This window comes from Pogona vitticeps, chromosome 7 (assembly GCF_051106095.1).
Source record: "Pogona vitticeps strain Pit_001003342236 chromosome 7, PviZW2.1, whole genome shotgun sequence".
In the NCBI taxonomy this organism is placed as follows: domain Eukaryota; kingdom Metazoa; phylum Chordata; class Lepidosauria; order Squamata; family Agamidae; genus Pogona; species Pogona vitticeps.
Genome location: NC_135789.1, coordinates 15,382,388 through 15,409,257, shown reverse-complemented (window position 1 = coordinate 15,409,257; position 26,870 = coordinate 15,382,388). Strand labels below are relative to the sequence as shown.

The following is a 26,870-nucleotide window of genomic DNA, read 5'->3' as shown; positions in this document are numbered from 1 at the left end:
CGTTTTTACGGCTGTGCAGCACTTTTTTTTGTCATGGGTGTGTGTCAAAGAAGCAATAAATAAAGTATTTAAATGAACAAAACGTAGAGGGCTGAATGAGGGAGGGGAGGATTTTGCAAGTTGGATGCTGAAACCTCTTCTGCATTTGTGTGTGTGTGTGTGTTTGTGTGTGTGTGTGTAGATAGGAGAGAGATGTGTACTGGAGCGAAAAGTGGGGGGTATAGGAAAGAGAGGGCGCTCGTGGGGGGAGGGAATGAAGCAGTCGGGGAGAGCGCCGGAGAAGCAGAGCGGGGGAATGAAGCCGGCTACAAAGAATAAGAAATCCCAGTAAATTGCCTTTTCCTATAATTTGATTAAATAGCAGGAGCCGGGACTGGGACTCCAGCAAAGCACGAATAATAGCCCCATGCCATCTGCCAGCGCTTGGCGCCTGGCCAGGTTCTCCAGGCAGCTGTGTGATGATGCCGAGGGTGGGAGGAGTGGGGGTGGGAGGATGGGAGACCGAAAGAGGTTGGGGGGCAGGGAAGGTGTTGCCATGAGAGAGAGACAGAGAGAGAGAGAGAAATGAGCAGCTTTTCGGGGTGGGGAAAGGAAAAGGAAATGAACGCATGCATGCAGGAGAAACCTTAAAGTCAGAGAAAGCTACGTCTGGGAGTCCCCGATTATTCCCCTCGAAGGGTTAAGTTGGACAGTGCTTCCCCTACAATGCATGTTAATTTACACACCACCACCCCATTTTCCAGAAGATATGGGTGCCACCTTATCATCCAAGCTGCCTGCCTCTAGCTCTCGCCTTTAGAAGGCCACGGGGTGGGTGACGCGATTTAGTTATAATGTACCCCAGGCGGAGGGAAAAACCCCGGCTGGACTTGCAAATGTCATCCGGCTCCTCCTTTTACTCTCAGATACATCAAACAAGGAGGAAAGTCTGCACCAAAGCGCTCCCCCAAACCGGCACAAGGAGCGGATTTTCATTCACTGACCGCTTCACCCGTGCCATCAACCTCTGCCCCAGGGCAAGCTTCTGAAGGGCACAGAACTCCCATTTGCTATGGGGTAGGGTAAGACATTTGAAGGGAGAGCGTCTTGAAATAAAGACGGAGGGAAGGAGAAAGAGAGAGAGCGAGAGCACCCATAAACTTGGTGTGATGACCCGCACATGGCTCGGGTAAATGAGAATTTTCCTGGGTTCAATGAGATTTCATCAAAGTTCAGTTTGACCGATGTGAAGAACACCCCCCCCCCGGCAACACACACACTTCATTCCTTTGGAAGCCGTACAAATTGAGGTGAAACAGAAAAGGAAAATAAGCAAGAGCTGCTGGATCTCAAGCTCTCCCTGAGAGGATCGCCTCGCCTCACTTCCTGTTCTTTCGAACATGACGGTGTGTCCCGAAATTGTATTACTCCCACCATCCCAAAGAACGAGATCAACGCTGGCATTCAAAAAAGCAAGCTGTTTTGCTCCCATGGGTTCAAACTCCCCCCCCCCAAATCGCCCAAAAAGATATCGTTGCAACTAGAGAGAGAGAGAGAGATTTGGCAGTCCCTCCACCTTAGAATCATAGATGTTAGAAGACACCAAGCTTATTGGGAAAACTTGAGCCATGCAGCCGGAAATTTTTTTTTAAAGGCAACGATTGAGAGAAAGAGAGGGCGGCTATGGGGAAGAAAAAAGAAAACTGACTTTGTGCAGAGCTAAAAACGTTTTAAAAGCAGGGGAGGAGAACCCCAGGCTAGGTGGACGCTCAACTGGGTGGCAGCCAGCCAGCCAGCTAGTGAAGGTCAGGGCCCCCTCGGGAGGTTTTCTGGCCTTTCTTTGGCCGGCCCGAAACAGGAAACCCTAAATCAAGACCCAGCTCCCAGGATTGCACACCGCCTTGCTGTCCTCCACCACCACCCCTTTCCCCACCACGGCTGACTGGGATTTTATGCCTCCGCTGGCCAAAAATTTATTTTTTAAAAAAAATCAAGAGGCTGAGCCCCCGTGCCGCTCCGTCGCGCCTGCCCTGCCAGGCTGCAAGGTTGAGATCATTTCCTGCTGTTCACCTGGAGAAAAGATGTAGTGGTGGAGTCGGGTGGGTTGGGAAGAGTTGCATCTCATTTTTTTTCCCCGAAATGGGGGTGGGGAGAGAAAAAAAATCCATTTATACAACCCTTTACATTTCATCTCAGGCTCACTGTTTCAACTTTGGATAAATAAACCGGAATACACAAAACACCGCCTGCACTGCGGGCCATTTGCAGCCTCCCCAGCAGCTGTTTCTAAACACCCCAGAAGCCCCCATGGTGTCTCAACCCCCCCCCACACCTTTCCCCCTTACTCCAGGAATAGCTGCTTTTCCACATCTCCCCTCCAGCCCTGATCTAGCCTGGCAGACAAACAAGTAAAAGCAAAACTGGACACAAATGTCCAGTCATTTCCTGTTCTCTCTCTCTCTCTCTCTCTCACACACACACACACACACACACCACTCTTTAATTTTTGACCATTTCTGAGCCTTGAGCAGCCCTGTCAAGCAGCTTTCCAAGAGAGGAGGAGGTCTCCATGTGAACAATTCTATGCTGCGTTTCTACTTCACCCCAAAAAAAAGAAAAAGAAAAAGAAATCAAAAATAGATTAAGTAATAACTCATGTGGTTTACCATAAAAGAATAGACAATGGGAGGAAACAGGAGGATACAAATGAATCAGCACACAGAACAACACATCCACTCAGAAGTCCAGCCGGTCTAAACTACAATATGTCTTTTTTTTAAGAAGAAAATATTCCTGATTCCGGCTGAGACGCAAGTAAAAAACAGGAGCTTAAAACGCTGCCTTAAGCAAAACTCCAAAAGAACTCCCAGTCGGGTTTGGTTCTCCTTTTATTAAAACAGCAACACCTCTTTGAACTGTAGAAACCACGGAATTTGAGGTTGGACTAGATGACCTCTTAAGTTCACGCCATCTTTGTGATTTTCTCCTCGAACAACCTTCAGTGTGCGCGTTCAAGATCTTTCTTGCCCTGTTTTTGACATGCCAACACAGGCCCTTTCCCTTCGCTCCGGCCATCAGCCAACAGGGAAACAGACATACAGTGACATCACAGAAGCTCAGCCAATGAGAATGAGGGGAGCCAGAAAAATGAGTAAATCAAACAACTACAGAATTTCCTACCTGCTAGATTTATCAAGAAGGAAGTGGCTTACCGAAGAGGGGAGTCCCGGAGGCACCTTTCGAACTTTTTTCGGCTGTCCATCTGAACGGGAGAAGCAAATCAAGAAATATTTTTAATAATATCAGTGAAAGAGGTCACTAATAAGCGGCAGCTAAAATCCAGTAACAGGCAGGCATCGGGGATACAAAATCAACTCAGCTGTGTCTTCAACCTCCACCCAACATTAAGAATTATCAACACAAATACAAAAGGGAGATTGTTTTCCATAGCAGGGGCCACTGTGCTTAAGGCCCTGCTCCGAACAACTGGAGAGGCAATGATAGACACCTGTGGCATCTGCCAAATGATGGTGGCCTCCATAGGGCAATGGGTCTACCAAGGAGAAAAGGGATTCTCAGGGAACACGGTCGCAAACATTGGAACCGAAACCGTATGGTAAGAGTGAGAAGGATCAGAACTCCTTTCTGTTTTTTATGTTTGACAACCAATGAATGAACCAATCGAAAAGAAAGGAAGGGAGGGAGGAAATGAATTAAAAGGGAGGGAAAGAGAGAGAGAGAAAGAAAGAAAGAAAGAAAGAAAGAAAGAAAGAAAGAAAGAAAGAAAGGAAAGAAAGAAAGAAAGAAAGAAAGAAAGAAAGAAAAAGAAAAGAAAACCACATGGCAGGCTTTTGCAACAGGTCTCCATTCTTGGCATTCCTGGCCCTCAATGGAAGCCAGATGTCTGCATTTGGAGCAGGTTTTGCTCCTCAAGGCAAAAGCAAACGGGGCCACCTCCGCTCCATCCCATAATAAGCCAGGAGTGTGCGAGTGGACGCGGGGAGAGTTGGGGGAGGGCTTCCCAAGAGTTAGGAAGGAGCTAGTTGCAAGGAGAGGATACGTCGGAAGGGGCAATGGAAAGGTGTGGTGTCAGGTTGTTTTCTTTTTCTTTTGGACAGAGCAGAAATGAAAGTAGCACCCAAAGAAGTCAAGGATTTACTCCCTACTCGGATCAGGCCAGGCATTGGGGAGACAAGCAGCAGATCCCTCAAAAACTTCACTTGAAGGAGAGCAGACCAGTTTTTTTTTTCAAATTAAAACAACCCGTTTAAATAAAACCCATCCTTTTCTCCTGTGGTCACTCTCGTGTTCAACGGTTCAGCTCTTAATCTCAGTGTTCCTCCTCTGTAAAATGCCAGCCCCCTTAGCATCACGGGGAAAGGAGAGGCTCCCAAAGAAGAACACGAAGGGCCAAGAGGTGAACAGTTTACACCCAAGTAGCAATCACAGAGTCATGTCTTTTTAAAAAACATGCCTTCCTCTCATTTGAATCACCCCCCCCCCTTGGTAAAGACTGCAAGACATCTAGCAATTGAACCAGTAGGTTTTGATTTAGCCCCCCCCACCTGGTGCCCACTTTGTCCGCTACACACCTGGGGGGGGATACATATGCTCTCTCCCACGCCCTTCAATGGGGGGGGTCACCTACCTATGCTGCTTTCGGCCCCTCTCCGGCGAGGGTTGTTGGCGTAAGGATAGTACTGTGACCCTCCCTTCACTCCCGTCGGGGAGAGTGTGGTGGGACTTGAAATCCCCATTTCACCCGGCAGGAAGCCAGACTGCAGAAAAAGGTGGATGGGGAAGAAAGAAAACAAACGTGAAAAGGGGAAAGCATGTCATCCCTAATAAATAAATACATTAAGCACAACCAGCCCTTCTGGGCCGAAGAAACTCCCTAAGGGTGCCCGGTTTCTGCAGGAGTCATCATCGTCAAAAAGGCAAGGACAGACATATGCCCGGGTGTCCAAGCCCTGCCCAACCAAGTTGGGGGCTTGAGCCCCCTTTTTTTCCTTCTTTATTTGCTCCAGCAAAACTTAGAAACCGGGGGTCTCCAGAAGGGCTACCTCCAACCCACCAAGGACCCTAAACTCCATCCCTTGTGTGTTCCTTTTTGCTAGCTCACACCCTTCTCAGATGTGTCTGGAATGCAAATTCTGAGACTATATACTGTAGTCCTCTCCCAGATTTAATCCTGATTACATCCGCCTCGTACGGATTGTAGCCCGAAAGAACTCCGGCTGTCATAATGTTCTTTTCCTGAAAGGGTGCCACGAGGCTTAGGGTTTTTTCTGTCTATGTTTTCAGGGGCAACCTATGACAATGAGCCCTTGCCAAAGCCAGGGCTGTGGCCACCCGTCCCTCCATCGGCCGCCCGCTCTCTGCCTGACAGCCCAACCAGCTCTGCTATGAGATCGTGCCCGTGGGGATTTCCGCCTGTCCACCCGCAGCCCATCTGACATCACATGGGTGAGAAAATGCAACCGCTTACCTGAGTGAGAGGTGGCATGCCTGCCTCTCTGCTGAATGAGTAGCCCCCCCTTTCTGTGCCTTTTCCTAGAAGTGGAAGGAAAATACAAAACCGTTTGTGAGGGTCCCAGGGGTGGGTGGGTGGCAAGAGATTATATTTATGCAGGCATGACACATGCCAAGATGCAAAAATCAAAAGTTTGCAGAAAAAGAGGGATGCGCCAAACCCTAGGAATGTGTAGGTGCCAGGCTGGAAGGAGAAGCCGTGGTGTTGTGCAAAAAAAGTCCAAAACCAAGCATGGATGAGACGCTCAGGAGACCACCAGAAAAAGAATCCAAACTGGGCAAGGCTTTTCCTGCAGGGCAGGCATGGCAGAGTTTGCAGAGGGGAACAGAAACACTATGAAGACACCCTGACCTAGATGATGTCGTTTCAGGATCTGACATTCAAGGCCAGACTCAAAAAGCCCAGGCTGCAGGCTTGCAAAACAAGTGTGTGGTGTGGGGTGGACCTTAAGATTTCGCCCTTGTCCCACCTTTGCAATGCAAGGCCTGATAGAAAGTCCAGGAGAACTTCAACCATTCTGCCCCCCCTTTTTTTTTTATTTTTTTGATATTTCAGTGGTCTGATTAAAAGCATGAAAACTAAGAGCTGTGGGTAAGCTCAAAGGGGCATACCGCACTCTCCTGGCCTCACAACGACCCCATGAGGTAGGCCGGTGGAAAAGGCAGTCCGACCGTATCTCAATAGCCTTCTACCGCCCTTCCTCCTTTGTGGATCAAAACGTCTGTTTAATAACGTTTTGAGAGAGGGGCTCAAATCCTAACCCCCTTGGTCTAACCATTACACAGTACTGCCTCTCAGTGGCCAAAGCATGGGGGGGGGGAGAAGGGCCTTCGTTTCAAAACTCCCATTTTAGGGCCCCCAAAAGGTCACCAGCAGTTAACAATAGCAATTTGTGATTTGGGGAGAAAGTTGCGTGCGTCTTGGGAGCTGGAACGAATTACTTTTAAAAAGTAACTTCCCATGGGGTTAGTGGAAAGCCAGCAAAGGGTGCTTCGCTGCCCACTACCTTCTCCAGCCCTCTCGAGCGGCTGAGCGGCTGTTAAGCAAAGGGGAGGTCAAAGGGGTTGCCCAGCAAAATATTTTTAACTGATCTAATTTTTCTCCCTCTCTCAAAAGAGATTTAGGGGCTAAATTTGTTACCCCGACAGTCCCTTTCCTCCCTCCCTCTTTCTGGCCAGCAGAAATAAACCCCGAGCAGGTCTAAAGTGCAGGATTGGCAAGAAACCAGCCTCATTTGCCGGGGGGGGGGGGCAGCTTCAGGCAATCATCTCTCTTCTTTGGGAGGGAAATCACCCTAAGTGGGGGTTTCCTGGGAGTACAAAAAAGGAAGGTGACTCGATCCAACCCCTCCCCCCATCTTCGAGGCTGGATTAAAATACATCTTGGGATTTTAGAGAGAACCAACAAAGTCTTTTTTTCTTTAATAGGGAAGGTGTGAACATTGCAACTGAAGATAGGAAAAATAAAGGGGTACAGGTTGTGGGGGAGACTGAAATAATCTTCATTGTTATGACATCCGTTCTTGGCCTCCCGGCAGCATGATCCCCCTGCAGTTGGCCGTGTCTTTTCGGTTTTGTTTCCAATTCATATTTTTGAATGAAAAATACAAAGGCCATTGAGATGATATGAAACCCTTCCTTTTCTATAGCAAGGGTGGAGAGGGCTGAGTATTATCCTAGGGATGGTCTCCAGGGCAGCATTGCAGTTATGGGCGAGGCCAAAGGCAAAGGGGGCGAGGCCCCAAACCTCAGTAACTGGGGTTGATAAACCCGCTTTAAACCAGTTTCACAGGTGGGCGAGGGTCTCTTGACAGATCTGTGGCTCAAACCCCGTTTACCAAGATGCACAAACGAACACAAGAACCACAGCAGGAACCCAACTAACTGTGGCTCCAAAGGAATGCAAAAACATGGACCTTTCAAAGCATCAGAAATCATCGAGGTTCCAATAAAGGAACACAGAAGTTGGAAGGAAGATAAAAAATATCAGCCAGACTTCTTTTGCTTCAGTTCAAACCCAGCAACGTAAATCTCAGCTGCGCAACCGAAGAACTCGGTGGTTGACCATAAATATAATCACTGATTTCTTAACTAGTGCCCAATGGTCTCTGGGACTTATGCTGATGGACTTACCCCGGTGTAAATATTTAACCTGGATTCCAGCCCTCCTGGCTTAGTGGAGTATATCATGGCACAATCAAAAAGGACAGAAAATATCATGGTTAAGGGGAAGACCAAAACCAAAAGGGAGAGATTATGGTTGAAAAGAATGTGAAAACCGCAGAGACACCATGGATAAAAGAAGGGGAAATACTGGGAATGGAAAGACTACAAAACCCATGGTCAGCCTGTGCCACCTGCCTGAGGCCTCAGAGATAAGACCAACATTCATAGATCCAATCATTCTATTAGCTACACAGGTTCTGATCTGGGGGTGGGACGGAAAGGGGGGGGGAGAGATAAGCCCAGAGATTAAAAGCAATGTCTGCAGGGGGGGAAGCAGGGTGGGGGAAAGAAAGGAGAGCACCCTGAACCGATTAAAACAATTGTCCAAAGAGCTTGCCAGTTACAATGCGGCCTAGATTAGCAAGCTCGCTCCTGAAAAGAAGTTAATTGCTAGAAATAATTACTTGAAAGAGATCGGCTCTGGTGTCTCAGTTTCCTTACGGGGATAAGACAATGCCCCTAAACCATACTGAGATCTCCCTGTGCCACCACCCCACAATTAATTCACAAATATGACTCACAAAGGGAAGGATTGGGGAAGGGAAGTGATACAGGAAGCGAATGGAGCGACTTAATTTATGTGGGTCCCGAGTTCGTTCATGTACACCACGGAACCGGGGCCCGCATGCAAACACCCTGCGCGTGCACCGTAAATGCTCATCTCTTGAGTTCGCCCACCCGCCACCGCCACACCAAGCTTTGTAATGATTAGCGCAGTTCAGGAGCTGGAGCAAAGCAGTAAAGAAGACAGCGGGAGAAGGGCATTCGGAAGCGTTAACGCCGTATCGCTTCTGCGTCACCAAGGGCATTTGGTTTTGGAAGGGGTGAGAATTCATAATTAACATCCCTCTCTCGCAAATCCAGGGAATGTTCCTGGAGCTCAAAAGGACGGAAAAGCATCAAAAAGATTCATCTATGTCAGGCCGAGGACCCGACCTTTCTGTCCTGCCGATCTGGACGCCGACTCCATGCTCCCCCTTGGTAAACAGCCGGAAGGGGGAAAAGCAAAGAGCAGCGACACTTACCTACTATCCCAGAACCGAGGAATGAGGATGAAGATATGCTATTATGGGATGGCAGGTCCCTGTGCTCGCTGTAGTGTGAGCCTTCGCCATAGCCCTGCTAAATGAAACAAACAAACAAAAAAGTGCAGGTGTTTAAACACAAGGAGCAGGAGGTTATATTTGTGGGGGTTTCTGATTGATCTACCATTCAGAGAAACCATTTCCCAATCACAGTGCATCAATCTATGTCACCTAAGGCAGATTCATTTGCCCTTGAAAGGGACGGATCACCTAGGGTGAGCAATCTGCTTCCAGGCGAGCACTAAAGGGTTATTTCCCTCCGTACATTCCACTTTGGTCTGCCCTGTCAAGAGTGCTGCTCCACAACATCAAATGAGCTACCCTTTGGACACATTCTAGAGCCCTAGATGTTCTGGATGACAAGGGCCCTTCCTGCTGTGCACCATGGGAGTTGTAGTGCAACAGCCACAGAAAGCCCCACAGGGAAAGTTGTTCCCGGGACAAAGAGATGCCTAGAAATCCTGAAGCCGTTTTTCAACTCTCCCATGATCTTACCCTGACTTGGTCAAACGTAGAGTTGTTTTGATCTCCAGTCGTCCAGGAACCTGAGGCTGGCCGTTCATCTAAACCTGCTGGAGAGGGAGAGGAAAAGAGCGGGGAAAAGATGAAATATTTTTTTAAAAAAACTATTACTTTGATCTGCCATACTTTCAAAAAAATGAAGTTAACTCTTCCACCGACAAACAGAAAAATATTTGGACGCAACGCCCACAGCGGGCCAGCCTTTCCTGTTTGAGCAAATTTTCCAGACGGGTTCGGTTTCAAAGGCACCCTACGTTTGACAGAACTGAGAGAGGGTGAAGCACCCCCCCCCCAATTCAGGATTTCAAAGATCGTATCACCACAAGACGAGAAGTAGATGCGTATGTGAGTGCCCTTATGAGCGTTTTTGCATCAAAAAATCAGCTCTCCAAGGAAAACTATAAATGAAAAGAAAGTTGAGAATGGCCTTAATAAAATTTCCAGCAATACGGCCACTGGGCATTTGCTAATGCAGAATCGAATCCCATAACATCAAAAAAGCTTAACCACTATTTATCACGGCCTGAATTTTTAGCAAATGATGTAACCTGCTTCCCTGGAGATGCTCGGATCTGTAAAAGTCTGTGCTGCAATAAACCAGTCCGGCCTCCATCCAGCCACTAGTGGCGTCTGGGAAAAGGGGGAGGCCGTAGGAAATGAGGAAGGGCCCATTAAGAGATGGACCCCAAAATGAAGGAAACTACGGCCTTGAGTTTGCAAGACCTGAGCCTGGTTGTCAAACGCAGGTCCTTATGGGGTCACCTTAAGTAGCTTGATGACACATAACAAGTGTCAGCTGGAGTAGACCCACTGAATTAATAGGATTGACAGAGACGTCAACATATAGTCAACAGACTCAACAGATCTACTTTGGTTGGGAAAAGACACTCCCCCCCCCATCTTGAGTTCCCCCATCATTTCAGGAATTTACTTCTCTCCTCCTTTTTGCCACAAGGGAAGCTAAAGTCCCAAGTGGCGAGCGAGTTCAGCCCCCAAATACGAACATTTGGGTGATGATGGTGAGGCCCCGTTGCTCAGCCTCCCCAAATCCAGTCAGAGTCTTGGTGTCTATTTGTTTCCCTACATTTCTGCCGAACAGGCACTTCAAGTGGCAAAGAAGAATAAGATACGGACCACCAGGGCATTAAGGCGACCAAGAATTTAAACCCCAAGGATAGTTCGAGGGCACAGCGATGGTGTTCAGGCACACCAGAAAAGGGCCAGAAATGGCACATGTGCCAAAAGGCGCCAAAATGATATTCTCAGAGGCATAGAAGTCTAAACAAGACACAAGTCCTGATGTCACCGGATTCCTTCTTTCCGGCCCCCACCGCTCCCCCAAATTCTCAAGGGCTCCCTAAATTTCAATTCAACAAAGCCACGGGTTAAACAATGGCACATTTTCAGCTTCGAGGAGGTGACGTGGATGCTTTTATTTTCTTCTTATGAAACGGTTTGCATTCCAAATACTCCCCAAATGACTGCTTCTTTCCCCACGTCGCTTTGTTATCGATCGCTCGACGCCTGCTTTTTTTTAAGGTGGAAACAGCATCAAAGAGTGGATTGACAGCTACCACATCCATCACAGGGGGCATCCAAGAAGGTTTGGAGACGGTTCCTCTGGCCGTAGCAAGCTTACAGGAGCCAACCCGGGGACCCCTTAAATGCGCTGCTTTTGAATTCTGAAAATACGTGAGCTTTGTCACTTTCTCAAAGCAAATTTTCTCCATTTTGACACAGCCCCTCAAAAAATAACCAAGGAGAAAAGGCTGCGCCATTAAATTGCCTGAACCATGTACAGGAAACCTTCCTCCCAACAGTCTCGGGAGGAAAACCTCTAAATTTTCACCCCTCACTAAACAAGTGAACCCCACCCTATGGTACATCATCAAACGGTAATCCCAGGATACAAGAGTAGTGGGGCACCCTTATACGCACCCCATTGTGTGCACATTTTTTATTTTAATTTTTTTTTTGCAGGGGAGAGGGGGGAATGCTTATTATTATGGGCAGTACACCATTCCCATCTCCCCCCTCCCCTCCCCGTTCATTTAGCCAGAAACTTCTTTCAAAATTGCACACTTCCCCTCCAAAAAAGCCTTTTGTGTTAATCATTTCCCGGGAGAATTGGTGTTTAATTGCTGCCTAATTTGCATAATTATGCATATTAATCTCCACACCTCATGAATATTCATGGACTCATTTAGATTTTGTTTCCTAATCAAAAAAATTTTTTTTCGCCTCGCACCCCCTCATCTCCAATGTGATTACTTTGCGGAATTGAGGGAGGCAGTAGAAGACAGCGCAGGATGAGGAAAAGCTAACCAGTTCCTCCCGAGGATGACAAGCAATTTTGCTTTGCTAAGGTGTATTTTTAATCCTTTCCTTTCATCCTCCCTCCTTCCAGGAAAAAAAAAAAACTCATTTGCATTTTCTGGAGAAACAAAAATAGGAGGAGAAAAAAAACATTTGCAGAAAATTAGAATGATGGCAAAGGTTACAACGTATGGGTGATTTATGCGACAGGATCCCTACAGGAAAAAGGACTCTGCCCAGATGAGGCTGCATGTGGAAAGGCCAAGAGGAAAGGACGGAAGGTGGACAGAAAACAGCCGAAGCTGGTGACTGCAGCTGGGGTGCTTTTTCATGGCAGTGAAGCTTTGCAGTTTTAAAACGTAGTATTCTAACACGTTGTTTAGGCCAAAAGGCAAATACAGTATTTGTCAATAAACTTGCCAAGAAGGAAGCGGGAAATCTCCAAACTTCAGCACAGAACCTGGAAAGGAAAACAGACGGCGCAAATGCAAAATGCTGGGCGAGACAATATATTTATGACAACATGGAAATGTCACAAAATAGACAAACTTTCCCAGAAATCCTCCGCTAGAAATTCCTTGAACGACAGCAGAGCATTTTAAGCCCCTCCTCCCGAACTACAAAACCCAGGATCCCCCAGTATGGTGCCGTGAGAGATAAAGAGGTACGAACATGCTCTGGATTCTTGAGTGATTCCATCTGCACTCCACGGTTACCGAGACTCTCTGAAATGTCCCTTTTCTTATCACAACTCCTAACCCACTTTCCGGCACATGGAGCCTCCTTCTTCCTCATCTGAACAACCACCCTGTGATGTAGATCAGACAGGAGAGAACGACTGTCATCATCCTGTGATCCAGCTGCAACTGAACGCCAGAACTTGCTAAGGGTAGGCGTGCCGGATGCGATGTCTTAGGCTGTACAACAGAGGGATTAGACAGGCAGGTTCGAAAGAGAGAGAACCGGGTCGAGCTCCCTCGAAACCCCACTGGGAGCTCATGGCCCAGCCCCAATCCTACCTCCCGAAGCCATTATACGGATACCGAAAAAGAAAGAACGAGAAACCAGGCATGCTGCAGCAAGCTCACTGGATGGAGCTTAAGATACAAATGCAATAAACAAACAAACAAATAAACAAACAAACAAATAAAGCCATAGAAAGAGGAAACAAAGCCTCTTCTGTCAAAACTTCACAAATAAAATAAAAATAAATATCCCATAAATCCAATTTTCCTGGTTGGAAAGGAGGAGAGAATTACCTGTTCTGTCTCCCTCCAAGCTCCCCCACCCCACCTCTATTCCATTAATGGAGTTATTAAAATTTGGTGGGGGGGAGGAGAGAGAAAGGATAGCAACCCCACAAATTAATTATGCATTTTAATAACCCTCGCCATGAATATTCATCAAGCCTTCCGTGCTCATGTTCTAATTAAAATGTACTAATAGTATAAGATGTATCTGTCAGAAAGGGGAATGCACGCATCGTCTCCCCCCCCCCCCGCTTCGCTGTCTTCATTTAAGGATTTCTGAGACGGCGTGCCCCCACAGATGAAAAGGAACGGCAGGTAGGCGGGTGACCCAGAATAGCCGGTTCGGCCCGAGTGCGACACACGGCATTTTACGGGACATGCGGGAAAAGAGGCAGGTTACCCATAAACAAAGAAAAGCTTGATTCGGTGTGCATGAAACATGGATTTGACTCAGTCCTTTGGCTTTTAAAAAGCAGGGCTGGGCAGAAGGGACGTTTTGCATCCACCTGGCAATGTTCCAGAGCTGGGGGGGAGGTGCGACCGTCTCCATCCTCTCCCGACCCGAAGTCCCTCTACAGGGAGAAAAACAGGTAAAGAAATGGATGAATGTGCACACAGGGCAAAGGGATGCACCCTGGGTTCATCAGACAGGCTGCCCTGAGACCATGAAGGTAAAGGCTAAGGAAGGGTTTCTTATGCCTGCAATACCACCTCTGGCCATGGGTCTCTGGTGGCGCCCTAAAGCAAACTCGTGGATTAATTATTTAATTAACTGAATATTCCTAGTTGCCCTGGCCACCAATAATAATAATAATAATAATAATAATAATAATAATAATAATAATAATAATAATAATAATAATAATAATAATAATAAGAGAGAGAGAAAAAACATAAACTCTCCTGTAGCCAGAGAGGCAGACAAGAAACACTGGTGGAACTGCATTTTAACCTGGCCTGTGGGGGCACCAAAAGAACCACGGATTTTCTACATGCTCTAGAGTGCCACCCATGGCCAGAAGTGGTACAGCAGGAGCAATAAAAGCCCATGGAAGAAAAACAAAGAAAGGTGCCTTAAAAACAAAAAAATTTATTCCCGCTTTTATGGATTATGGAAAGGATGGCCCAGTATTTCACACCGTCTCCAGTCTGTGCTGAACCAGGGTGAAAATCTTGCCCTGTAAGGTCTTGTGTAGAGCAGGACTTGCAGCAAGAAAGACAGCCACTCTAAGTAAACCTTTTCTGCGCTGGACTACTGGATTCTGTGTTCTAGTACGCAGAACCCACCAGCTTTGGTCCTCCAAAGCACCAAGTTTTGGGCCAGAAGGGCACAATTCTTTAGTGAGTATTTCCAACACCTCTGGTGATTATACAGTTACAAGAATCGATACAGCCACTTTGGCATTCCCCAGGGGAACTGCCTGCAAAGCACTTTGCTGGAGACTACTATTATTATTTATACAGTACAAAGGAAAAGCACGAAAATCTGTTTTTAGAAGCATCCCCAAAAATCTGACAAGTCAAGAAGTGAGAGAGAACCAGCAGGGGCTCAGGTTTAGCACAACGCAATGCGAAATCGAGAAGCAAGGACCCAAACCTGTTCTGTGGAAGAGGGATAAGGAGAAGAAATCAAGGGTGACGCCCGCCGGGAGAAAATCCCACAGAGGGAAAAGACATAAACTCGGAGCCCCAAACACTTCCCGGCAGCTGTAAAAACAAGCGGGGCAAGCAAACAAAAGACACCAAAACCAGCCATGTGCGTCAAAGCCAGTGGGGTGGAGAGAGTTTTAACACACACAAAGTCGTTTTCTCTTTGTAGAGGCAACAAAGATAGGGTGAGTCGTAAGAACATAACACATGTGTGCTTTCACAAAGCAAGGAGCACGGGATGGGGGTGGGTGGTGAAGCCTTCCCCCCCCCCAGGCTGCTCGTTTTCCTCAATGCACGGGATCCTCTCTCTAGAAACTATATTTGTGAGATTTTGGAGGGGCTGCTGGAAAGTTGAATTGGGGAGATGGGGGGACACTCCAACTGCTATGCGCAGAGCTTTGTGCATGCATGCATGGTACAAAATAGCTGGACATGGATGAGACTCCTTGCTCCTTAAAGGTCTCCTGAGCTAGGAGGATTTTTCTGGGTTTTTCAGAATGCATTTCTTTATTCTAAGAAAAGTTCCTATGGGAGGGGGCTTTTGGGATACCTTCAACAAGTGGAACCTGCCACCAGTTGGGGTCACCCGCCTGTACCTCAGGAAACAAAACTGGTTGGCTTTAAACGTATGCCACAATGTTTTAGGTTGTTTCTTAGCTGGCAGCCAAACAGTGTTGGGAGACCCAAAATTCTGTTAAATGGGATCTGGGTCTATCGCGCAGTGACGCTAAAAGTCGTCGAAGCGACCCACATGAATTTAACCCAACTCCAGGAGGCAGTGGAAGACAGGAGGGCCTGGCGGGCTCTGGTCCATGGGGTCACAAAGAGTCGGACACGACTCAACAACTAAACAATAACAACAACAACAAGAGATGACAACTCTGGGAAAAGCAGAAGGCAGCAGCAGGAGAAGAGCGATGCAAGATGGATCAATTCACTAAAGGAAGCCATGGGTTTGAATTTGCAAGACCTGAGCAGTGCTATTTGGGAGGTCACTCATTCATGGGGTTGTGATAAAGGAGAAATGACCTGATGAAACACAACAACAGCAAACTATGGGAACTTGAGGTGAGCTATTGGACCTACTGCTTCCTCTCATCCTAAGCAAACCTTGCTAAGTTGCTGTCGTTGTCAGGCTAAACAGGGAAACAAGAACCTGTTTGCTACGCCCTGTGTGGGCCTTGCTGAGAGAACTGGGTTCAAATCCCCGCACAGCTGCCAAGCTTGTGGGATGGCCTCGGCCACCTCCCTCTGCCATAAGCTGGTCAACCTTGCAAGGTCATCGTCTAAACAAAACCAAGAGGAAGAGAGCTGTCTACACCATCCTTGGGCTCGCCCCACGAAACGTACGCGAGAAACATCAACGTAAATATTCCTTTTGAGCCCACCCACGGTTTTCCTTGGAAACTGCCGTTTGAAAACAAGGATACATAACACATTAACAAAAGAGGGTGATCTGGCCGGCGAAGTCACGCGCCGATCCGACCCATGGTCCTTGCTTCCGCTCGACTACGGACCAGACAGTGACTCACGGCGGAGGAAAGCGATAAGAACGGCTCGCCAGGGCACGGGAAGGGCCCACCGCTTGTTTTGCCAAGACACCACGACGAGGACAACAAAAACAATCGTGGCACCTACAGCATCAGTTTACACCCAGCGAGGGCCTCCATCTCTCTCTTCCCACCCCCTCCTTGCAAACCCCACTCGCCCGGGGTTGTATTTCCTAAACAAAGTCTTCCTTCGCCACCACCTGCCTCTTAAGGACAAAAACTTAAAATGAAACAAGAGAGAGAGAGAGAGAGAAGAAACGGCGGAAATGCTTCCTTCCCGCACTGCCTTTTGTTCGGAGCTGTTTTCTAAACGGGGCCCCCAGTTGCCATAACAGAGAGGAAAGGGGGTTGTGCCTCCATTCTTCCCACGAGGACGAGGCCACGATGTGCCAAAACAGAACCATTGTTGTTGTTGTTGTTGTTATCCCCCCCCCTTTTCAAGAAAAGGCTGCTTTGTCAAAAATGTCATTTTAAAATCAAGGCGAGACCACACACACACACACCCTGGGGTGCCGACCCCACAACACAGGAAGCTTCTGGCAACAGCCACCAACTTGCCCTTGCAGGTTCTGGGGGAAGGGCCGAGACTCCAAATCCCATCCTCACCCAGCCCAAGCTGGGGCGGAGGATGATGGGGGTTGCCGCCCAACAGGCCTGGGAGGGGCTATGCATGGCAGGCTAAGTCTTTCAGAGGTCTGCAGTCAGACTTGCATTACGAGGGGGAATCTTTACAACAGCCCTTTAGGGTAGACCCGACAGAAGGTCAAGCCTTCTCACGCTCAAGGGAGAGAATGCTTTAGAGCCAAGAAGAAATCTGAGCAACAGGCCCTTCTCAAACCTCTGCTTTGCCATATGGTCTCCAGAATCACATTGCTGGGTGAGATCAAACGTCTTTCGAACCCAGTGCCGTGCTTCTAAAGGTGGTCAGACAAACAGCCTAGCAACACATACACGCCTCAAAAGGTGTTATCGACCGAACCGGTTGCAAAAGGCAGGCCAGACATGGTCCTGGAAGCACATTATGTCCAGGTGGAGCAGTTTTATAGGACCAGGTGGAACCTAACTGTAGCGGCACAAGTGGCTGTAGTAACACTCTTGGCCACATGGGAGCACTGCAGTGCAGGAAAAGGCAGAAATGCAGTTTTCCCAGTGTGTCCTGGGAAAAATAATACACCAGAGTTTGGAAGGAAGTTACAAGCCATGCAATTTGGAACTAGTTACTTTTAGGGGCAATAATATTAAGTTACATGTTTATATAACTTCATACTGTATGTAAACAAACTACAGTACATAGATATATTTGACTTATGTTTCAAAAGCATTGCAATGGGTAGAACTGGAGTTACTTCACTGTTTCAAAAGATAACTCCTTTAGTTCATTTCCACAATTACTGTATTTCGGAAGGGCATTTTAACACATTTTCATGGGAATTTTTCCAAGTTGCATCTTGCTTTCTATCAATCCCAAATTGTTGTGGAGTTTTCCCCTCCCTTCAAAGTTACAGAACAAAGTAACAAAAGGCACACAACAATGTTAACAAGTTAGTTCTGTAACTTTGTAACAAGTGGTAGCAACAGTTGCGTTTCAAAAAGAACCACAGGAAAAACAATATTTTTGTTTAAAAGAAGGACACTTCAAGATACAATGTCAAGAGCTTCAGCTGTTTTCAAGACTCTTGGCCACAAAACACAGAAGCATGGCTTTCATTTAAAAATTTTAACGTAACTTCAAAACAAACCCAAGTTGCATTCTCATTTCTGAGCCAAGAGAAACTGAGAAAAGCTTGCTTGCTCACCTCAGAGAAACTGGAAAAAAAATTTAACTGCTTTACATTTAATTTGCTTCCCTGGCATCTCCTGTCTCTGTCATATCCAGTAAAGGTGCCTGATAAGACTGATTGGAAAAAGGGCCAAAAAAGAGAGCCATTTATTTATACAAAGCATGACTTATGGAACTCCCTGCCACAAGATGCAGCAAAGGCAGTTAGCATAACAGGGCTTGCAAAAAAGAAATGGCCTCCAAACCTCCTGAGGCTTCCAGGAGGAGCCTTGAGCAGCTAAGCAGAACCTCCACAGACAAGAACAGACTATCTGCGAGCATTCAGCGGCAGGGAGAGGCGCAGAGAACATTGGCAATGCCAAAGCTGGGAAAACAAGGACAAGCAAATAGAGATTCAAAATAGTCTACTGAATGGAGTTAAAATTAGATTCCCCCCGCCCACTTCCTGATTTGAAACTTTGCTCGCCAGATCTGGAATTATCATTAGATCCCATTAAAACAACTTGGATGCAGAACACGCCAGTGCCTGCCCATTCCCTGGTTTAGGAAGGCTTTTGGCTCAAACCTTCATGTTCTCTTCCCAAAAAGGCAGAATTCCCTAGCAGTTAGGAAAAGCATATCTGGGGAACGTTAAGACTTCCTCCTGCCTCAGCACCATTCCCAAAAACGGAAAACTAGCCGAGCACCATGGAGGTTTTGTTCAGGTGCATCCGCAGAACGGCCCAAGGCTCTGCTCTGCTCTACGTGGACACGGGATCCTATAGACGAATCGGAAAGGGCAGGCCTGGCAACCAAAAGCCCCAGTTTCCTAATTCTGAGGTCTCAAATATTTCCTAAATTTTTTCCTTCTGGTCAGTTCTGGCTGTTCTGGCATCACAAGACTTAGGGTGGAACTGACCGCCACTGTAGCTTGTCTGGAGTAGGACCTGCCCTCAGAGGATAAGAAGATCTTCTGTCGATGCAGAAAGCACTTCTCACTAGCAGGCAGTTCTTGGAGGAAGGCAAAGACGGCCTGTGGAACTCACTACCACCAGATGCCGTAGGCATATCTACTGGCGTTACTTATTTAAAGCCACCAGCTGGGACTCAAAGGCTCAACTACTTCGCTGTTCAGCCAAATCAACTGTCAACCGCCACTCACAAATGCAGCTTGTGACCACCAGTGTTTTTCTGCTGCTGGAGGAAAACGGGAATTATAGTCACGAGGGTGAACCGCCTGAACTTTCCACACACTCCTGGGGCAACCTACAGGCATTTCTTGGCAAACCGCTTTTCACCCACAGGCACCTAAGCCTCCATAAGACCCACCCCTGCCTTTGAAAGAAACGTATGGCAAGCCGCCTGCCCCCACCTTTGCCACGAGCAGCCATCTTTGAGGTGGGAGGACCCGGCAGCTGGCCACAAACAAGAATCATCATCCAGATCAACGAACAAACTGCAGCACGGTCTTTAATTATTTGCAAACGGCATCGCCGAAGCTCATTTCCAAGACAAACTGGCGGGGAGGGGGGAGACACACAAGAAAACAGAACCCCATCCACGAAAACAAACCATTTAGACACCGGACCCGAATGCTCACCTTCCCATTCCCACCTGCCCGTTGCTCCAGGTCGCAGCCCGAACTTGGGAGGCCATCCGTACTGCCAAACACTCCGTTTCCACATCTGAGGTCTGGTTGGGCTTTTCCCCAGGCATGCCGACAGAAGCCGAACCCAGGGCGGAAGTTGGGTCTCATATTTTCCTAATTAAATGGCCAGCCCTGCTGTTTTGTGATGACCGCGTGAAACGGGCAGCTGCTTTGCTTTTTGGTAGGGGACAGGGCGACCCTAGTGATTAGATATGAATATAGATAAAAGCATGAGCCATGGGAGAAAAGGACCGGCCTCCCATCCGTGTGGCTCTTCACAATCTCTGCTAATAAGACCACCAAAGTTTGTCACTTTCCCAATGGCGGTGTCAATGTGGTGGCAGATCAAAGAAGAAATGGAGGAGGTCCCTGAAACTCCATTTTCACAGGTCTCGTTAATATCCATCCTCCACCAAAATGGTTCGCGTTAAAGCCAGTCCTCTATTCCTCGGAAGGAGAGATTTTTTTCTCTCTCTCCAGCCATCATCTTTGGGGTGCTCCTGGGGCCACGGGGACCAAATAAAATATACCACGGGGAGAAAGCCTGATCTTCCCAGTTCATACTGCAAATCCACCCCAGTTCTCCTGGGAAATCAGCGATGGGAGTGCACCTCGAAATTGATGATCGGGCTTGCATGAGAGCGACCGAGATATTACAGGAGGGTTAGACTTCTAAAGGGAGACCAATCTGGAGAAGTTTGTAAGGAGCCAGAACCTCCAGAAAAACACCCAGAAAGATGAAACCCAGAACTGCACACTGTGGCCACATCCCCTTTCGTTGGGGTCAGTTTTCCATACCAATTTGCCCCTATTTTTATAAATCCTAATGGCTCTTCATTTGCATAACTATTATTGCTTATATGCCAATAACGTTCGACTTTCAGAACGAGGCATGACTCTTAAAAAAAAAAGAGGGTTGGGTGAGAAGCTTGTTTATTTCACGCTGGAAAGATCTAATCGAGCCCTTCCCAACCTAAAACACCGCTCGGTGATCCGATGGATTTCGCAAGCCGCTTCTCAGCCCAAAAATTTTGTTTGGGAAAAAAAAAGAAGTGTTAATAAATCTGTCAGTATTTCAGGTCCCAAAATAATTGAGTTGCTTTTTTTTTTAAGATCCTTGCTTTGTTTTTGTTATACAAGCTGAAACAGAAGAACGCAGTTACCTGTTGGAAAACATGTTTGTGGAAAAAAACACCACCACACCTTTATGCAGTGAAAGTTAGATGTGGGCTTTCTCTGCCCCAGTTTTTAATCTTCCCAACAACCCCACGAGGAAGGCTGAGGAAGGGAGAGAGAGGTGGGGGCAAAGAACTGAGCCAAGCGTCATCCATTTTGGAACATTAAGGGAAGACCAGAACTCGGGACCTCAGAATGCGACTGCACGACAGAACAGCCTGTGGCAATATGACAATATTTTAAGCTGCGTACAAAAACCTTTGCATGCTCTCTGTTCTATAAACTTGCTGGATAGCTCAGGGGTTTAGGTCTCTGCCTGCAGAGCCAGAGGTTAGAAGTTCAAATCCCCCCCCCCGCACGATGCCTCCCTGACAGAGGCTGGACTGGATGATCTCGAGGGTCCATTCCAGCACCGCCATTCTGAGAGGATGGTCGTAAAGGATGGAGAGATTCAAGCTGGCATTTAATTCTTTGTTTAGGTGGAAGACAAGGTGGAAGAAAACCACAGACGGGGACATTTTCTCCCTTAGCAGCACCGCCAACTCTCGGTGGGATTTTTCTTTCCTCCCCCCCCCTCTTTTCTGGAAAGAGATCAAAGTGTGCCACGGGGTGCTATTAGGAAGAAAAATGCCCCACAAGGAAAGCAGCCCCGAAGGCTTCTCCCCGATTCATGGATGATGCCAAAGGGAGCCTGCCGTTTTGGGATTTCCCAGAATCGCAAGGTGTGGCTGCCTAAGGGGGCCCCTGCCTTTCAGACTGGATATCCCAAAACAGAAAGAAAAAGAGGAAGACTTCCCCCCCCCCACCTTGCGGTGTAGACACGTTTCAAATCACTCTTCTGGAAGCCACTACCAAATTGACAGACAACCACGGCAAAAATCCATCAAAGGCTCATCGTCTGGGGCTACCTCCGGCCTCAGGTGGGGCAGAGGGATCCTCACCCCCCAAGGCAGACGACTCAATCCAAGGTGCAAAAAACAGGGTGTGGGGGCACATCCATCATCCCATAGAGGCCCTTCTCTCTCGACTACATGACCTGCAGCACAAGGTTGTCAGGTCATCCTGGAATTTACCTCTCGATTCCTGCTTTTTTAAAAAAAGAAAATTATCCCCCCTCCCTCCCGAGAAATATGTGTCAAAGAGGGAAATCTTCACAGATGCGACAACCTGAAGGGGAAGAAGAGTAGGACAGCTTGCATTCTTCTGATCTAACTTTTTCCCCCCTCTCCACCTGTAACTTCAGAGCTTCGTACATGCTCAGGCGTGTTCACATCCCCCCAGGACTTGGCGGGGGGGGGAACCCCGGCACATGCAGCCCCTGCCCCAAATCAAACTGATTCCTCCCAACAAGAAACTTTATTTGGCTTTCTTGCTAAAAAGGTGACATCCTGAAAAAAAAAAACCCCAAAAGAAGACGAGGAGAAAGCAGGGGGGAAATTATTTAAAAATTCCAGATTCCTTCCCACCTGGGCTTTAACTATCCTCTCTCTGATTTCTTCCTTCGAGTGCCAAATTCTGGTACAAAAGAAGAAACATGACTGGCAAAAAACAGTTGGAAAAGGTGGCGGAGGCAGGAACGGTTACATTTTGTCTGCTCAGAAAGCCAGGCCAAACCAAAATAAACCCAGGCACTAATTTAGCAGTGAAACCTAAATAGAGTAGGTGCAATGGCCAGAATCCTGTTGAAACCATGGTGCGTCCATCAACACAATCCACGTGTACCATTTCAGCAGCTGTCTGCCCATTGTGCAACTGGCCACATAGGTCCAACAGATGCCGGGCAAAAAGCTAAACATGCTTCCACAATCGCCCTTCCGCTCACGGGATTTCGCAGTGGGATCCTTCAACGCAGAGGTAGACACTCACAACTGCCATGGCTGGGTTTCCTCCCTTTCATTCCTTATATTGACATCCTCCAAAAAATACCCATTTGTCTTTTTAAAAACCCATTTCCCAAACCTGCAAAACACTGTTCCTTTTTTAAAAGCCCAAAATGTTCTCTCCTGACGGCATTCCCATTATCCCCCCCTCCCCCGGCTGGCCAGGGATGATGGGAACCAGCACACAGCAACCTCTCCTGACACCACCCACTTCTCTCCATCTCTGTTTTGTACAAAAAAGCCTACGAAATCAAGGGGGGGGGGAGAGAGAATTTTGGGCGTACCTGTCCCTCCAAACGGCGTGCTCGCGAGTGTTGTGGGTCTGTTTTTCCCATTAGCTACTGGCAGCGGGAACATCTAGAAGGAGCAGAAAATCCAGACAATAATAAGATTACACACAGAGGAAAGAGGCAGGGGGAAGATTCAGCATGTTAGTGTCATCCCAAACTTTCAAAGTCTGGAAGCATCATTTCTTCCCCCTCGATTAAAACTCGGGGGGGGGACAACATTTTTGAGCTTGGAAAGTTCTTTTAAGAATATATTGCAATGTCAAACCCATCCAAATGGGTCCCGGAGCGTCGTCTGTTCCTTTCGGTTACAGACGGTTTCTCCATTTCACCGCCCTCGCTGTCCCGAGATATGAACTTTTAAAGCCCAGTTCCAGACTTCACGTTTTCTACAAAGTCACATTTCAAAGAGAGAGAGAGAAGGCACGTTTCATAGATCAGCTCCCCAAAACCTGAATGCTTCCTTGTAAAGACAGTGAAGTGTGCTTCTGCAGTGGTTGGTTAAAGAAGCCACTCAACAGGCCTGCGAGGTAGGCCGCATCATGATTCAGAAGGCAAAACTCCAGAATCAGGGGGTCCCCAAAGATGCCTTCAAGCTCTCCACACACAAGAGGATCTTTCTTCCCCATCCTGAGCAACACAGAATTTGACTCACGGAGTCACCCTTTCCACAAACCCAGCACAGGCCTCTCGGAGCAGGACGGGACTTCAACACCCATCAGCCCCGGGCAAGCAACTCCAGAAAGCAGAACCTGAAATCATTGGGTTCAAAGTATAAGAATGGAAGTTGTGACTCAACTTTAGGAACCACTTCCTGATGGTGAAGAGCCATCCAGTGGCAGAATGGACTGCCTCGGAAGATGATGGACAGAAGCCACATCACCATCCCTTGTGACATCTTGGCCATGGGCTTCCTGGACAAAGCAGGGGTTGGTTGAGATGATCCCCAAGAGACTCTTCCAACTCGACCACTCTAAGATTCCACCAACTAACCCGTGATGAGAACATTTGCCTTTTCCCGCAGAGAACTCCCAGGAGCAGCCCTTCCACCGCTCACATAAACTGTCTCTAACACAGGCTCTCCTCCACCAAAAAAGGAAAGGGGCCCAACTTTTTTCTCTGTGCCCGGCAAGACACCCCAAAACAAAACCAACTGCTCTGATCGGAATAACTTCTCATCGATTCAGAAGCTCTGCCCTGTGAAACGTGAACCAGGGGGAGTCCGGGAGAAGCAGGGAGAACAGATAACACTTCAAAACGGTTCAAAAACATTGACCCAATCTGGAATCGGCAGAGTCGAGACATCGTATCCCCTCGTCATCCATCCCACTGACAATTTGCTCTGCCGGGGTTTGAGAAGCATCCCCCCCTGCAGAAACACCCTCTAAAAAAACCATTCAGGAAGGAGCTGTACAAATATATCTGTATTTTTTCACTCCCTCGCGCTCGCCTCGATGTGGGGAAGATCTCAGAAAAGCGATAAGCGGTTTTAATAACAATTTTTAAAAAAGGATACACACCCCGGTGTGTCGCAAGATGCCAACACAAATTAAAACGCAGCAAAACAAACGCGCCGGGGTGGAAAAACACATCGCAACCTCCAGTTGTTGGTGGCTGAGCTTCAAAGGAGGCTGAAAAGCAATGTTCGCTCTCCTCTGGGAAAGAGAGAAAACACAGCTATCCCGTTCTTGTCTCGGGCTAGCCATGGCACCTGTAAGAAAGACTCCATGTTCGGGAGCAGTCTAACCTCGAAGTGCCAATTCGTAGCCGAGGTCATAATCGCCTCTGCGTGTCACATGTAGGGATTCCCACACTCTGGGAGTTGTGATGGAAAACACCCATCAACTGCCCAAGGGAGAGAAGCTGAAGAAATCTCTCTAGGTGGGTGGGATTATAACTCCCATTTCCCAAGACAGCATGGATTGGCGGATGATTAAAGCTGCAAGCCAGGGAGATGTGTCCTTCCTATCCCCGGGACTCAAGATATTTCAACCCTGCGCATCTTTTTTACAGTGATCATCTCAGGAAACCCCAGAAACCAAGTTGCCCCCAAACCACCCGGAAACTAGGCCATTATCACTTTGACCTCTCTCTGTTTACAAACTTTTGTGCAGGCCATACGTAACAAGAGGAGTTTCTTGGCAAACCAAGAATCATGTGGCACTGTGGAGAGGGCGTAGTATCAGCTGTGGGGGGGGCTACATCCCTCTCTCTTCGGGGGGTGGGGGTGGCAAGGAGTCTGGTCTCAGCAAGACGGAGGATTTAACAACCCTCTTGAAAAAGCAACCCTTAAACAACTCTTAAATAAAACTTTGCAGGCTTCAAGGATCCACAAGAGTTTCAAGTGGCTTTTGCGGCAAGCAGTCCAGAAGGAAATGCAACGACACCCTTTAAAAAGGGCATGAAGTGAAGGAACACAGAAAGCAAACAGCCCAAAGCTATCCCCAACAGATGTTGGGGTATTTAGCAGGAATCGCCCCCCCCCAAAAAAAAACACCTGGATTATGCACAAGAACTGAGCAGAGGACTTGATGGCCTGATTGGACCCATCCAACTCCATTATTCTCTGATTCTAAGAAATCCAGGCCTGGATAGTGAATGTGTGACCCAAAACAACCACCCGAGGGAGCAGCCCCCAGGAAACAAAGTTTTCCAAGTGCAGCACAGCGCACTTTACAACTATGAAATCCATGATGCTGTGCATCATCCACAGAGCGGTAGAGAATGTCAAATGGCACAAGCCCCCCCCCCCCAGCATGATGGGGAACAGGGCAGAATTCAAAAGCTGAAGGCAGGGGACAGGGGAACTTATTCCGGCCAAGTTCTGTGGCCCGCACGCTGTCCCCATCCCAGGGCCGTACCTGGATCCAACACGGCCACACATGCAGAAAAACGCAGAAAAGTCAAAACCAGAAGCACCCAAAAGACCAGATGAAGGGAAGCAGAAGGTCCCAGCCACCATTACGTTATATAGATTCAGGTAGACTATGCTAACTAGGAGAGGAGCACTACTGAGTTTCAAAGAGTTCCACCCGACCGGGTTAGAAACAACCCCAAAGAAGAGCTATATAATGCTCCTTGTTATATAGTTATCTCGCGTAAGGCTACGCCAACCTCCTAGAAGCGAGACTCAGAAGGACCTTATCTTAGCCACCCAGTGACCCACACCCCTTCGGGTTCAGCTTGGTGGACGCAATTTTCATTTCGCCCATTAAAGTCACACGCTGGTTTCCCTAACTTTGGAACGGAAGAGGTAGGGCTCTGGTCGAACGCCTGTGCAAATTTTTGTTTTGTAAATTTTCTTGGGTTTGGGATTTTCAGCGACGACAACCAAATATATATATTTTCTCTCAGGGTTTGGTGGGATTTTAAAAATATTTTTTTGCTACCAGTCTATTCTGTCTTTCCATAAAGAGACTCAAGGTGGTGCATGTGGGTTGTTTCCTTCCTACTTTGGACCTCACAACATTCCTGCGATGGAGTCCAGGTTAGGAGGGAGAAAGAAAAAGAGATTGTCTCAAGGTCATCCCCAGAGTTTTGGGACTCAAATCATATTCAGTCCAAAGACCCGCTTCAATGCTCTCACCTCTACAATTAAGGAGGGGGGAAATGCCTGAAACAATTGGCCAAGTCTCTTCCTGACTTGGAAGGAAAACAAAGAGAGAACGCAAAGGGCTCCGAGTTCAAGAAAACTGTGTGGGCTTCCCAACACGCTAACTCTTAAGCCCAGCCCGCACATAAACCAAGTCCACAGATCTGCAAGAGAGGCCACGGAAAAGCAGGCGAGAAGAACGGATCCAGCAGCCAAGGGTGCTGGACAGATTATGTACACCACACGTATCAAAACCCAGTGCGGACACAAGAAAACCACCCCGACCAAAGCCAATGGAGGTCGATGAGGAGAGGAGGTTCCGGAATAGGGCCCCAATCCAATAGAATTAAATCCATTCCTGGATGTTGATCGTAAATCCCATAATTTCAACGTTTTTGTTTGGGTTGCCTGGTTGGAT

The 26,870-nt window shown here is 47.7% G+C and overlaps 2 protein-coding genes across 15 annotated transcripts in view; one reads left to right on the top strand and one right to left on the bottom strand.

The window, feature by feature from the left end:
* MOB3A (MOB kinase activator 3A) overlaps positions 1-26,870 on the top strand; it is a 337,768-nt gene that overhangs the window by 217,182 nt on the left and 93,716 nt on the right. The window lies entirely within an intron of this gene.
* The window catches only part of TCF3 (transcription factor 3), a 54,543-nt gene that overhangs the window by 19,334 nt on the left and 8,339 nt on the right, over positions 1-26,870 (bottom strand). For 6 of the 14 annotated variants that reach the window (XM_020780831.3, XM_020780835.3, XM_020780838.3 and 3 more), the window contains exons 3-8: positions 22,858-22,930; positions 9,318-9,394; positions 8,763-8,859; positions 5,468-5,532; positions 4,628-4,757; positions 3,192-3,241 (exon numbers count right to left, since the gene is read on the bottom strand). In XM_020780831.3, coding sequence (XP_020636490.3) covers positions 3,192-3,241; positions 4,628-4,757; positions 5,468-5,532; positions 8,763-8,859; positions 9,318-9,394; positions 22,858-22,930 — 492 coding nt within the window. The remainder of the gene's footprint in view (positions 1-3,191; positions 3,242-4,627; positions 4,758-5,467; positions 5,533-8,762; positions 8,860-9,317; positions 9,395-22,857; positions 22,931-26,870) is intronic. The other 8 variants (XM_020780832.3, XM_020780839.3, XM_020780842.3 and 5 more) reach the window with 3 other exon arrangements.